Source organism: Alexandromys fortis, unplaced genomic scaffold, assembly GCF_014885135.2.
Source record: "Alexandromys fortis isolate MF-2015 unplaced genomic scaffold, M_Fortis_MF-2015_v1.1 scaffold_342, whole genome shotgun sequence".
NCBI lineage: Eukaryota > Metazoa > Chordata > Mammalia > Rodentia > Cricetidae > Alexandromys > Alexandromys fortis.
In genome coordinates this window covers 149,477-164,149 of record NW_026068210.1, presented here as the reverse complement: position 1 = coordinate 164,149, position 14,673 = coordinate 149,477, and the positions used below count along the sequence as shown (strand labels likewise).

The following is a 14,673-nucleotide window of genomic DNA, read 5'->3' as shown; positions in this document are numbered from 1 at the left end:
CATACAGTCTGCATACACCGTCACTGGCAGTTAGGTCCCCAGCCATCTCTCCATGAAGCAAGTAGCGAGGCACCATCTATCTAGAACTTTCTCTTCTCTCCTGATGCAGGGCAGAGTATGATGGGGAGAGCAGACATTGCTGCTCCCAGAGTTCCAGGCAGAATGTTTGTCTCTACCTCAGTTCCTCTGCGGAACCACAGAAGCACTGCCTGTGTGCTTCCCACCTGCTCGCGGCTTCACAGTCATCAGGAAAGGGGCAGGAGGAGGTGTCTTTCTCCATCGGTACCAATAGCCCTACATTGTTCTCTGTACTTCTGCCACATTCTACAGCATAGGGGTGACGGTTCAACACAATCAGTGTGACAGGATGGGCAATCCCCAAAGAGGAGCTAGGCCTCTGGGCATACCTGTGCAGGGGTTTTCAGAATAGACTAATAGAAACGTGTAGGTGCATCTTAAGGGTGGGTCACACCATCTCATGGCTAGGATCCCGGACCAAATAGGAAAGAGAAAGAGCACTAAGCATCCGCATTCACTTCTTTCTGCTTCCTGATTGCTGAAACAACAAGACAACCACCTCATGCTCTTGCTGCCACACCTCCCTGCCACAGTGCACTGGACCCTCAGACTCTCTTCCTTAGATTCTTTCTGTCACAGCAAAATATAACTGAATACAGTACCATGGATACACACTGAATTTGCTTATGTTTTTCACCAGGCCATTGTTGTTTGCGATGAGTGAAAAGATTCATTTCCTGAATTGCCACCTATCCCACCATTGGCATTATCATCATGAGGAAGTGCTGTGCCATGGTCACTAGTCACCCAGTTAGCCACATCAGCACCAGAAGAGACGCCTACCCTGCCTGCCAGCGGGTAAGGATCGAACCCCTAAATTCAGGTCAGTTTTCTGCCAGAGGATGGTTGTGAATACTCAAAGTGGGGTACTCTTGTTTATAGAGCACACTTTCAGTCTTCTGCAAGGGAACTGGCAGGGCCCCCAGAGTGAACAAGCCCAGAGGCCACCCCTCAATGTATAGACACAAGCAAGCCTTTCTCATCCTTAAGGAATGCCACATACCGAGTGTTCCTCCATGTCTGTGTCTGGGAGACTTTCCTTCTCAGTGTGTAACCCCCTTCATTCTCCATGCTTGTCCACTGCAGCCCCGGGAAGGACAACGCTCTGCTCTTTGCTTTTATTTTCACTGGCCCTGTACTGATGAGCATGTGAGGTGATTGCACACTGCTGAGTTGATTCAGAGCAATCTCATCACACAAAGCAATCTCATCACGCCTCCGTGGGCAGCTAACACCATGCTTTTCAAAGGAACTCCCAAACCAGGTGTCAGGCAGTGGGCTGTGTGGTCTCACTTTGGGCTAGACGGTGGGAGTAGGTGTCCAGGGCAGCTGCACGGTGTATGTCCCTGAGGTAAACAGTCTCTAAGACCTCAGACTAAATGCTCTTCAGCCTATCTGCAGCTCTCTTCACTAGAACTTTATGGACCACACCTTTGGTTTATTTTCACAGCCCAGGAGAGGCAAGTGTAGTGCTGTGGTGGACACTGAATGACCACAGAGAACCTGCCTCCCCCACATGCAAAGCTCCGTTGTAGCGGTGATTAATCCCAACCCATGCAGGTTTTTTTCCATTAAGAAATAAGGAATTTAAGGCTCAGAAAGGTGACTGGTCCCAAACCGCCCAAGAAGTTGTGACAGAGTCAGAACGAGGAATCCTGTATGGTCGTATGCTGCATCATGGTGGGGACATGCCCTGAGAAATGCCACTGGTGATGCCACCACTGAGTCCACAGCAGAGCCTATGGCGGATGATAGAACTGAGATGTCAACAGGAGCAGCAGGCAGTCTAGTCTAGTAAGGTGCCCGGTTACGGATGCAGTCCCCAGCTGCCTAAAATGTTATGCTTCAATGACTAACCTACCAAAAGAGACAATATAGCTGAGCATGTAACTGCACAAACAAAGGATACTGCAGAAAATGTGGAGAAAACTGAAAGAAAAATCCAGCCTAAGGCAGGAAGGTTATTGTGAGCTTGTGGCTAATCTGGACCACACAGGATTACATAGCAAGATCCCATCAATGATAAAGAGGAAGAGAAAGAGGAAGAAGGAGAAGGAGGAGGAAGGAGGAGGAGGAGGAGGAGGAGAAGGAGAAGAAGAAGAAGAAGAAGAAGAAGAAGAAGAAGAAGAAGAAGAAGAAGAAGAAGAAGAAGAAGAAGGGAATTACAGAGCCCACAGCAATGGCATGGATACATACAGACACTTATAGCATCACATCCATAGGTAAGAGCAATAAGGATAAACACATGGACCTCACTTTCTCTCTTAGTGATGAACTAACTTCCTCCACTCTTTATACAGACCAGGGCCCTGTCCATGAATTAGTGTTGCCCACAGCAGGCTGGGTCTTCCTACATTCATTAATAAGACAGTTCCCCACAGACATGCCCACAGGCCAGACTTATCTAGGCAATTCCTCCACTGAGGATCTTAATTGATTCTAGGTTGTAGCAAACTGACAATGAAAAACTATTAGGCACTGGAGAGATGTATCTGTGGTTAAGAAGCCTCCCACGGGGTTTGCGAAGCCCCTGAGTTCTGTTCCCAACAGCACCCATGCCAGACATCTCACAACACCAGTGATTCCAGCTTCAGAGCCTCCGAGCTCTATTCTGACTTGTGCTGGCACAAGCATATGGACCTGTTTTTCTTTGTCTGTCTCTATATCTCTGTCTCCCTATTTTGCTCATAAGTAAAAACAACTAAAGGAGATCATAAAGAACAAATTGGAAAGGATGAAGTCAAAGTACTGCTATTTGCAGATGATCTGATAGTATACATAAGTGATTCCCAAAACTATACCAGGGAACTCCTACAGCTGAATAACACCTTCAACTAAATGACTGGATTTAATATTAACTCAAAAAGATCAGTAGTCCTCCTATATACAATCTATAAATGGGCTTAGAATGAAATCATGGAAACAACACCCTTTACAATAACCACAAATAATATAAAATATCTTGGAGGTAACTCTAACCAAGCAAGTGAAAGACCTGTATGACAAGAACGTCAAGGTTTTGAAGAAGAAATTGAAGAAGATATCAAAAGATGGAACAATCTCCTATGCTCATGGATCAACGTAGGAAAAATGGCAATCTTACCAAAAGCAATCTACAGATTCAAGATAATTCCTATCAAAATCCCAACACAATTCTTTATAGACTTTGAAAGAATAATACTCAACTTCATGTGGAAAAAAAACCTAGGATAGTTAAAACAATCCTATACATTAAAAGAACTTCCGGAGGTATCACCATTCCCAATTTCAAGCTGTACTACAGAGCAGTGGTAATATAAACCAATGGTATTGGCGTAAAAACAAGATTGTTTAATGGAATCAAATCAAAGACCCAGAGGTAAATCTACACACCTATGAACATTTGATTTTTTTTTTTTTGTTTTTTCGAGACAGGGTTTCTCTGTGGTTTTGGAGCCTGTCCTGGAACTAGCTCTTGTAGACCAGGCTGGTCTCGAACTCACAGAGATCCGCCTGCCTCTGCCTCCCGAGTGCTGGGATTAAAGGCGTGCGCCACCACCGCCCGGCCTGAACATTTGATTTTTGACAAAGAAGTCAAATTTATACAATAGAAAAAAGAAAGCATCTTCAACAAGTGGTGCTGATCTGACTGGATGTGAGCATGTAGAAGAAGGCAAACAGATCCACATCTATCACCCTGCACAAAACTCAAGTTCAAATGGATCAAAGACCTCAATGTAAGTCCATGTGCACTGAACCTGATAGAAGAGAAAGTGGGGAATAGCCTTGATCACAGTGACTCAGGAGAACACTTCCTCAATATAACACCAGTAGCACAGACAGAGCAACAATTAATAAATGGGACCTTATGAAACCAAAAAGCTTCTGTAAGGCAAAGGACACCATCATTAGGACCAAATGTCAGCCCACAGAGTAGGAAGAGATCTTCACCAACCCCACATCAGACAAAGGGCAGATATCCAAAATAGCTAATGAACTTAATAAACTAGACATCAACAAACCAAATAATCCAATTAAAAATGGGTTACACATCTAAACAGAGAATTCTCAACAGAACAGTATCAAATGGCCTAGAAGCACTTAAAGAAATGTTCATTATCCTTAGCCATCAGAGAAATGCAAATCAAAAAAACTCCAAGATTCCATCTTACATCTATCAGAATGGCCAAGATCTAAAACACAAGTGCCAGCTCATGCTAGAGAGGATTTGGAACAAGGGGAACACTCCTGCATTGCTGGTGGGAGTGCAAACTTATACAGCCACTTTGGAAATCAATATGGTTGCTTCTCAGAAAATTGGGAATTGATCTACCTCAAGACCCAGCTATACCACTCCTAGGCTTATACTTAAAGGATACTCAATCATACCACAAGGACACTTGCTCAACTTTGTTCATAGCAGCTTTTTTCATAATAACCAGAACTTGGAAACAAATGAGATGTCTCTCAGCTGAACAATGGGATAAAGAAAACGTGGTACACTTACACAGTGGAGTATTACTTAGCTGTGAAAAACAATGACATCATGAAATTTTCCGGCAAATGGATGGAACTAGCATAGATCATTCTAAGTGAGGTAACTCAGACCCAGAAAGACAAATATGGTATGTACTCACTCATAAGTGGATATTAACCGTAAAGTAAATGATGACCATATTACAATTACAGACCCAGAGAAGTTAAGTAACAAGAAGGGACCAAGGAGGGGATGCACTAATCTCATTGTGAAGGGGAAATAGAATAGACATTGCTACTGGATGTGGGGTTCTGAGTGGGGATGAGAACCGGAGGGATCATGTGGGGAAAGGATGGAGGGAGAGAGTACTAGGAGAGACAACTGGAATGGGGGGACATCTCTGGGACAAGCTAGAAACCCAGTGTAATGGAAACTCCCAGGAATCTATGAGAGTGACCCTAGCTAAGACTCCCAGCAAAGGAGATATAGAGCCTGAACTGGCCATCTCCAGTAACCAGGAAAAACTCCAGCGGAGCAGTTTGGACAGCAACCCAGCCTCAATCTCCTTGACCTACTTGTAAGCAGGAATTCATCCTGCTTACAAGATGTGCTGGAGTAAAGGTGGTGCAGAAATTGTGACCAAGCGATGACTTGTCCAGCTGGAGACCCACACCATTAGAGGGAACCCATTCCTGACACTGCGTGGAGGGCCAGGACCCAGAATAGAACCAAACATGACTGGCAAAAAAAAAAAAAAAAAAGACAATAAATGATTCTTAATGATATTCTGCTATACTCATAGTTTGTTGCCTAGCCAGTAGTGATCAGACAGGATTCGCCCAGGTACTGATTGGAGCAAATGCAGATATCTACGGCCAAACATTAGGTGGAGCTCAGGGAATCTATAGAAGAGGGGGAGGAAGAATTGTAGGCGTCAGAGGAGTCAAAGATACAAGAAAAACCCACAGAATCAACTAAATTGGGCTCACTGGGGCTCACAAAGACTGAACAGACAATTGGGGAACCAGGGAGTCTGTCTGCATGACTGATCTAGGGCATGTGTTAGTTGTGTAGCTTGCTCTTCTGTATCTGACTCTGTTGCCTGCTTTGGGACCCTTTCCTCCCTTTGTCCAGCCTTAATAGGAGAGGAGGTGTCTAGTCTTGCTGCAACTTGATATAGTATGGCTGGTTGATAACCGCCGTGCCTGCCCTTTTCTGAAGAGAAACTGAGAAGGTGTACATGGGGGTGGAGAGAAGGAAGTTGGGAGGGACTGGGAAGAGGGGCAGGGACTGTGGTTGGGTGTAAAAAAGGCAAAAAAAATTAAAATAGATATATTTCATAGTATTATAAAGATAAAAGAGATGTAAGTAGTACTGCTTAATGTAGGTGTTTAGTAATTTGGGTGTGTATTATACATGTAAAATTGCCACTGTGTTTCGATGGGGGATTTTTTTTCCAGGGTGCCTGTTAGATACTCAAATTCATGGATGCTTAAATCTCATCAATAAAATAGCATTGTATTTGAATAAAACTTGTGTGTGTATAGTGAATATATATTCACATATATATTGTGAATATGTGTTTGTATGTATATATGCATGTATGTTTGTATGTATGGGGCAGAGGAACTAGATTTAGGCTAGCTTTTCACTGGGCATCAAGGAGACCTTGGGTCAGTCATGTAACCAACCACCTTGCTTTCTTTATGGGAAAGATCAGTACTGGCCCTGCGGTCCCTCTGCAACCTCGTGCCAGAGTCACTTGGAAAATTCCCAAGCACTCGCCTAAGTTTTTCACAGTTTCTCTGGACCGAATCTGGTGCGGGCTTGTACTACTCTGTTCCCATGGGGAACCCTCTGATCTCCGTACATCCATCTGGGCCGTGCTGGTCGGATTTACCTTCGGGAATCCCAAATCCACGCACTCCGGGCTCATCTGGATCATCTTGACCACGGTGTCTGCGCACCCAGGCACGTGCGCATTGGGTGAGACCCCACCCCTCACTCCACCAGAGCAGCGGGCGGGGCGGGGCCCAGCGGCAGGTGGGGGCGGGGCGGGGCGGGGCGGGGCGGGCCATGCAGGAGGCCTGGGAGCTGCGAGGAACAGAGGCGCGGGAGGCGCGTGGAGCCTGGACCGAGCCCGAGCGCGCGCCGCCATGCCCTTGGCCTTCTGCGGCACCGAGAACCACTCGGCCGCCTACCGGGTGGACCAGGGAGTCCTCAACAACGGCTGCTTCGTGGACGCACTCAATGTGGTCCCGCACGTCTTCCTGCTCTTCATCACCTTTCCCATCCTCTTCATCGGTGAGCGCGCCGCAGCGGAGGAGGGCGGGAGGGCACGCGGGGGAAGGGCGCGCGGCCCGGGGTTGGAGCGCGGCCCCGGCTGTCAGGCACCCGCTCGCCAGTCTCCCTAGGTTCTCTGCTCTGCGTCTCTGCTTTTGTACCCTTCCCCCATCCCTGAACCCGCGCCGAACACAACGGGCACTCACGACTCAAGGGGTCCTCAAGTTTTGTCACCGCAGGGCCTGACCAGGGATGAGGCCCCGCACGAGCCGTGAGGGGGTCGGCCACACCCTGCATGGTGCTGGTGCGGCGGCGGGAGTCCCGTCACCCCTTTCCCAGGCTCGCTCTGTCACCGCCGAAGCGGGACTCTGACAGGAGCGCAGGCTGCCGCAGGGGAGGTTGGTGGTGAAGGCCCGCGAGCCCCGCTCTGTCTCGGCGTGAATGGACCGTGTGCAGAAGCTTCTCCTGGGCCCGGGACCTAGTGCACGCTGGGCGATGAGATAGACTTGGGGTGCCGGTACCCCACTACCCCAAAGAGCGCAAATCTTCGGAGTGCAACTTCCCCAGGACCATAGATCAGCTTGGATGGGATTTAGCAACCCCTTCGACTCCCAGCGCACTTGCCAGAAAGTGGTCTACAAACTTGGGCGCCCCAGTCAGGACAGTCCTCTTCACTCTAGTCCCCTCCTCTCTCAAGACCTTGATTCTCCCAAACCAATCAGCTCTCTTCACAGAGGGTGTTGACGTGATTCCTCAAATGTTCATTTACTTTAATTAAGAGAAACAACAACTCTTAAAAATCCTTTGGTGAAGAAGGGCGAGGTGGTCATCAAACTGATTAGTAAGAAGTTGCTAAACTGGGCTACCCTGACAATCCCAGTTCTTGGGAGGTGGAGGCAGGAGGATCAGGGAATTTAAAGTCATCCTCAGCTACAGAGGAAGTTCAAGGTAAGTGTGGGCAACATTAGACCCTGTCTCAAAAATAAAAAGCTGCTGAGGAAGGAATTTGCTAGTTACTGATGAAGATAAATGCTTAGCTAGAAATAGAATACATGCCTACATGTGTATCAAAAATGAAGCAGAATGGATGACTTGTCACACAAGGGTTCCGTGGGCTACCTGTTTAGGACCATGCTGCAGTCCAGGCTTAGACATTTAGTTCATCTGCTCCGCCCTGGGGAAGTAGGATTTGAATATACTCTCTCTATCCCCACGGTGGCCCTCCTACCTTCTGCATCTCTCGCCGCAGGATGGGGCAGCCAGAGCTCCAAGGTGCACATCCACCACAGCACCTGGCTCCACTTCCCAGGGCACAACCTACGTTGGATCCTGACCTTCATTCTGCTCTTTGTCCTTGTGTGTGAGATCGCTGAGGGTATCCTGTCTGATGGGTGAGTGAGTGACTGAGGAGGGGGTGGATCTGCTCCAGGGAACTTCTGGGAAAGCCCAGGGAGACCCTCCCTGTGCCTGATCCCACATGCCTCACACAAATCAGTACTGTGGCTATTAGAGCCCATAACCCTTCGTCTGACGTGACCTGTGCCAAGCCCTAGACAGACACGAAACACAGTCAGGAGGATAGAGGGAATGCAGATTTCTGTACCAGCCCCTTTAAAACCATTCTAGAGCTTGTCAGAGTGCCCCAGCTGCTGTGGATAGTGTCTGGTCTCTTCCTCAAGTGACTGAAATGGACGAGAGGACAGTTCAGCATGTCACTTGTTCTCACTGAAGCCGTTTCCTTGGTCCTCATTTGTTTGTGAGATTCAGTCCCTGGATCTCCGGGCTCTCATGTTTGTCACCGTACAGTCCCACTGACCTCTGACCCCATTCTTCTCCTCACTTCTCCTGCAGATCAGAACTTGTGTTCAGGTCTCAGTTTGCAAAGCTGTCAGGAAGACTCCATGTTTGCCTGGAGACATCTTCGGTGTTGGTCCTCTTTGTATTCACAGTGCAGGGCACCCCAAAGCTCTGCTCACATTTATTGTATCCCAGAGAGCTCCATAAAATGATACCACAAGGACAAGGTCTGGGAGGAGAGGAGAAGGCAGTGTTAGACGGGTTCCGTGGTGGAGGGGGTTCTGGAGCTGAGCCCAGAGCAGTGACAAGTGTTCTGATGGGCAGAGGAAGGCGTTAAGGAGCAGAGAGACTATGACCCAGGAGGAAGAGGGACAAATTGCAGGTGCACTGGGCCTGTGCATAATCTTGACTGGAGACCCAGAGGAGAGCTTGATGTGTGGAGATGGCCTTGGGCTCCAGGCTAGCTGTCGGGGGCAGGAGGGGTGGAGAAGGCTGAAGCAGTTGCCATGTTGAAGGGAGCCATGGGGCTGAGGCTGAAAATCAGATCTAGGGCTCAAGAGAAAGCATTTGGATGGCAGACTGCCTGTCTGAGTTGGACTTGACTCTTAGTTTTGAGCCCAATAGAGATGCCCTCGGCACAGCACTCCTGAGAGGCCAAAGACGTTGTTGGTGAAGCCAGAGGCAGGCCAGGTCAGATAGGTGTCGGTTGACTGCAGCGGGAGATACAGTGTGTGCTCAGAAAGCCACACAGGGGGATGTGGTACAGCCATCTTTAAGACAGAATGGAAAAGTCAGGGAGCCTCAGAGACTGTTTCAGGTGATGTCACAGATGTGGGTGGACATTGGGCTGGAGCATTGAGGTCCAGCTCATCTGAGCTGTAATTATTCCTGTCACCTCCTGCTCCCTAGTATCTAGGCATCCAGGTGTTGGCACTAATGTCTTGCCTCGCCTCCTCGAGGCATTGGGTCCTACTGCTAACCAAAGACTTCCAGGCCAACAAGAATACCATAAAGTGTACTTATGCTTAGTAGCCAGGGACCAGCCAGTACCACTGACTCAGGACCCTTCCAAACTGTCACTGAGTACCTAGGAAAGGTACTTGTGAGCCCTTGGGCCAGGAATACCCCTAGGTTATAACTGACTGACAGGAAAATACCCCACTGAAGATAAGGGGGGCCCAGACCCTGCTCAGTGCCAGCTGTGGCAATTGATGTCATTCCACCTTCCCGTACCTGGCGGTTTCTACCTGTGAAACGAGAACTGGAGCCCTCATTTGCCTCTTTGAGGAACAGGGTCCTGAGTCCAGCCTTAGAGCCTGGAGCAGAGGATGCATGCCCAGGACACGGGCACTGGAAGGAAGTAGCCCAGACACCTGCATGCCAGGCCCACCGAGTGTGATTCCTCCAAGGTACAGTGCGTCTCCAGCAGGACTCTGGGCTCCTGGTCTTTGGGGAGGTCATCCCTGAGTCTGCAAGTGTGAGGAAGGAACACGAGGGGCCAGATGGGTGAGGTGATAGCCCTGCCCTGTGGTTCCCCATTTCCATACTGAGACATGTGGAGCCGGAGCTGGGTAAGACGACGGTCTTTAGCTGCGATCTGACTTAGGCTCAGCCGTATTTAGTGACGACTGAGGCATCCTCCTCAGGAGGAGCTTGAGCCTGTGAGTTCAGTCAGAGCAGCCGGAGCTTGCAGGGTGATGAGGGGGCGGGGATGAGGCGAGTGCTTTCCCAAATCGCCCTACACCCAGCAGACATAAAGCTTGTACCGAATTTCTTCGCTATTTCTTTCCGAGTCACTCAGAAAAGCATTTAAGACTGATTCTAACTGATATGGTGGCATAATTGTTCCAATTACAGTTAATATTAAATTCATTCCAACATTATTTCTAGCGCAGAGGCAAGAGTTCTGAAGCCCCCTCTCCCAGGCAGTGATTGTCCTCTGCATTTTCTCCCTTGCATCTCCTCTCTTAGCAAGACATTTTACTAGGAACATCAAGGTGAAAGGACAGCAGTTAGCAGTCCCAGTTAACAAGAAATGGGAAAACTACCTGTCTTCAGGGACTCAGCTTTTCCCCACTGCTCTGTGGGTCAGCCACCCCTTCCTCACTGTTCCAAGTATCCCATAAGAATGAAGGAGCAAGCTTGGAAAGCCGTGTTCCAGCCCTGCCTCTTCCTTACAGGGAGGTCATGCTCCACAGACTTGAGTTTAGCACTTCAGTGGCCAGAACGGCACGGCCGCCCTCAGACTAACCCCTGGAAAAAGGGTATAGAATTGGTAGCCCGCTTCAGCTGATCATCTTATAGCTCTTTTGATAATTTGTGATTCTTTGTCGAACAACAAGGGGAACATGCTGTTTGACAAACCGCCCGTGGTGGTTCCATGCCTGCATTTGGACCTCCCCAGAGGCCCCAGACGTCTGGCATGGTGCTCTATTCTTTATGGCACGAGTCCTCTGCTGAGCAAATATTTGTCCCTTCAGAGCGCAGCCTGCCTCCACACCCTCTGGAGTGCTTCCCCTAGTTGTCCACCCCTTCTTTGCCCTCCCTTGGCCTTAAGGCCATCCATATGGAGTAGCCTTTCCGTGGATTGTTGAGCTCTGGTTTTTGCTTGTGTTTCCCTTTTCCAGGGTAAGGACGCTTGGCCTGCTGGATCCAGCAAAAAATAAGAAAGGACATTTCTGAGGCAGGAGGCTGAAATGGACCCTCTGGTGTAGAAAGAACAGGCTGGGCGGTGCTAGAGAGGTTGCTGGAGGCCCTGTCGCCTGGGCCTTTAGCACTGGACTGGACTGGGTCTGTGGTTTGCTGTCTGTAGGAAGACCATGGTCAGGAGAGCTAAGGCAACCCTCTGCACTTCTTTGCTGAAGCTGAGGTCTGGGAGGAGACCCTGCCTCCAAATGTGGATTGTCACCATGCCTGCCTCTTGCCAGCACTGAGGCCTTTGTGGTCAAAACAGGAGGGTACTATCTAGTCGTCTCTGCCCCCCAGCCCAGAGGAGGGAAAAGGTGCAGTCTTGGACATATGACTTAGCCAATCTGTGCCTCAGTTCCCTTGGTTATAGAATAGGGTGGCTGGGTGTCCACATCATGGGAGCTTCATTAAACAATTTACTTAGACTCATATTTGGCATAGGGCACTGAGAAACGTGGCCCACCATCAGCACCATCAGTACAGTGCCTGCAGACACGGTCAGTGCTTACCTGTGCCACTCAGTTAAACGGGCTGTTACTGAGTGAACTGGGATGCACGGAGTGTTTGGGATACAGGCCGGGATACAGAAGTACCAGCATATGGTCATCCAGGCCATGGTTATCCGAGGCCCTACTGTGTGCTGCTCTACTGGGTGCTGGCCTCATCCACATCCTCTCTGATTTTCTCTTTCTTCTCCCATCCCAGAGTGACAGAATCCCGCCACCTCCACTTGTACATGCCTGCTGGGATGGCGTTCATGGCTGCCATCACATCTGTGGTCTACTATCATAACATCGAGACCTCCAACTTCCCCAAGCTTTTGATTGGTAAGGATGGGGAAGGCCTTTCCGCCAGCATTCACTGTGCACTTACTCGAGGCACCAACCCAGGCTGGGAGTCAGAAGGAAAGAGGTCTCTGCCTCCACAGAGCAGAGGGGCAAAGACAGCGAATCAGCCAAGGGACGGGTGCTGAGGATGCGGTGGAGACAAGCAAGTTGTGTGCAGGAGGAGGGTGGTGGGTGTGGTTGTCTGTGCAGGGCGGAGTCAGCCTGCAGAGGTCTTCTGATCTGAACGTGCCTGGCAGTGAGGGCAACGTGGCCAAGCCCAGTGAGCAGGGCCCCCTGTGGAAATCTGGAGCTGACTCCCAGGGGTAAGGTCACTGAGCTGGCCCCAGGGTAGGAGGTAGGGACAAGCTGTGGATCGGGGTTTCGGGCTTGTGGGATTAGAGATGTCACTGGACCATCAACTCCAGGTCAAGTGTGCGGTTAAGTAAATGAGCCATGTGTTTGGGGGAGGAAGGGGGATGTGTTCAGCAGATGTGGGTTTATGGATGGCACCTAAAGCCTGAGCCTGGATGAGCTCTCATGGGGAGCGGGGAAAGGCCTGAGGCTGCCTGACTCTTAGACACTCAGGAAGAGTAAAGGCTTGCAGCTTCTGACATGGATGACTGACCGGGGTCCCAGGCAGAAACAGCAGCCATGCCGCCTGCCCTTCTTGGAGTGTGCAGCCTGGGCTGGGCTCTGTGCCCATAGCTCCCATGGTCTGTCTCACTGATGTCCACAGTAGCTCTGTTGGAGCTGTAGCTCCCCAGTGTTGCATACAGATATGAAATAGAAAGGTTTAAAACAACACCAGCAAACACTCACTGAGCGTTTCCTTCATGTTAGACTCTGTACGATGCATCTTAAGCCTTGTGGCAGCCCTATCTGGTGGGTCCCACTGTGGTTTTCCTTCCACAGAGCAGAAGCCTGCGCTCAGGGGTTCAGTGACTTGGTCTAGTCTACCCAGATACTCAGGCTGCCTCATGAAAATCAAGCAACTGAGCAGGCTTCTAGCTGCTTCTGAGGGTCCTCAAAGCTGTAAGTGTAGATCTGCTACTGTGTAGCCTACAGTCTATGGCCAGGCTGTGTCTCTGGTGGTCCATCAGCAAGTCACGGATGTTCAGAATCACAGCATGTAATAGACACTAGAATCTGAGCTCTATGTGCTCTGTCAGTGACGTGGCTGTCTTGTCTTGATGCAGGCCACATTTTCTAATATCTATGCACAGGCCTGCCTTCCCATGTTAGGTGTGATGCTCCATCAGGATCCTCCAGCTGTGGCCCCGCCCCAGGACCCCATGTGAATGAATGAGTATACCTGGATTAGCACCCAGAAGGCAGATGTTAGCTCCACGCTTCAGAGAGCAGTCCCCAAGAGAACCCTCCCCCTATAATGGATCACCAGGGTCAGGTTAAGCAGAATCTTGCAAACACTGTCAGCACCTGAAAGCCAGCCTCCTCACTTTTCAGCAGGTACCTGGTTCTGTCTTGGGAGCACAAATCATCACTGTGGGTGGAGGTTCCGTGCTTCCCAAAAAACCCATGACTTCTCCCATTTCCCAGGCTCCCCTGGTTGGAGTTTTGCCCCCAGGAGAAGCTCTACAGTTCCAGAAATTCTAGATCAGGTGAAAGGGGGTGCTGAGCTGTAGGGATAACTGTGGAAAAACTGTCCCTCTTCGAAGGCCCACATCTGGTCACAGGCCTGGAGTCCCACAAGAGGGTAAATCATGATATGGCTTATACAGTGTAATTCTGGAATCCCAGATGACACCAAAGAAAGACAGGAACAGAGAACTGGAACTCACAGCAAAGAGAGAAGGGCTCCAGGCAGAGCTGAGAATGTGTGCAAAGGCCCTGAGGAGCCGAGAACACAAAGGGATCTGAGAAAGAGTGACTGGAGTGGGGAAGGCAGGGAGGAGACCATCGGCAGGCTGCAGGCCTCATAAAGGCCCTGGTCCTCTCTCGGGAGCAATGAGTAGTTGTTTGCCTTTGGTCTTGGTTGTTGTTGCTATTGTAGTTGTTGTATTCTTGTTTGTTCATCTTATTTTTGTGACAAGGTCTTCCTGTGCAGCCCTGACTGACCTTGGGCAAGGTTCTCTTGCCTCTTTTTGGGTTTTGTGTGGGGTGTGTGTGTGTGTGTTCATATGTATGTAACATAGTGTTGACCATGTTAGCCACTGCGTGCGCATTGCTGTGCAACCTTTACACAGCCTTGCAGCCATCACCACTGTCCGTCTCTAGGACTTTGCCAAACCAAAGCGCTAAACTCATTAAACATTAACGCCTTACCTCTCCCTTCCCTAGCCCATGTACCTAGCACTCTACTTTCTGGTTTTATTAAGGACTTTTTCCCTTTTGTAATGTTTTAGTTAGGGTTTCTATTGCTGTGAAGAGACACAGTGACCACAGTAGCTCTTATAAAGGAAAACATTTAATTGGGGCTGTCTTACAGTTTCAGAGGTTTCATCCATTATCATCATGTCTGGAAGCGTGGTGGCATGCAGGCAGACATGGTGCTGCAGAGGTATCTGGGAGTTCTACATCCAGATC

The 14,673-nt window shown here is 49.4% G+C and overlaps 1 protein-coding gene across 2 annotated transcripts in view; it reads left to right on the top strand.

The window, feature by feature from the left end:
- The first annotated feature begins 6,621 nt into the window (after positions 1-6,621).
- Positions 6,622-14,673, top strand: part of Abcc8 (ATP binding cassette subfamily C member 8) — a 69,135-nt gene continuing 61,083 nt past the window's right edge. For both annotated transcript variants that reach the window (XM_050130270.1, XM_050130269.1), the window contains exons 1-3: positions 6,622-6,838; positions 8,067-8,208; positions 12,008-12,129. In XM_050130270.1, the coding sequence (XP_049986227.1) occupies positions 6,691-6,838; positions 8,067-8,208; positions 12,008-12,129 (412 nt within the window). In that variant the 5' untranslated portion in view covers positions 6,622-6,690. The remainder of the gene's footprint in view (positions 6,839-8,066; positions 8,209-12,007; positions 12,130-14,673) is intronic.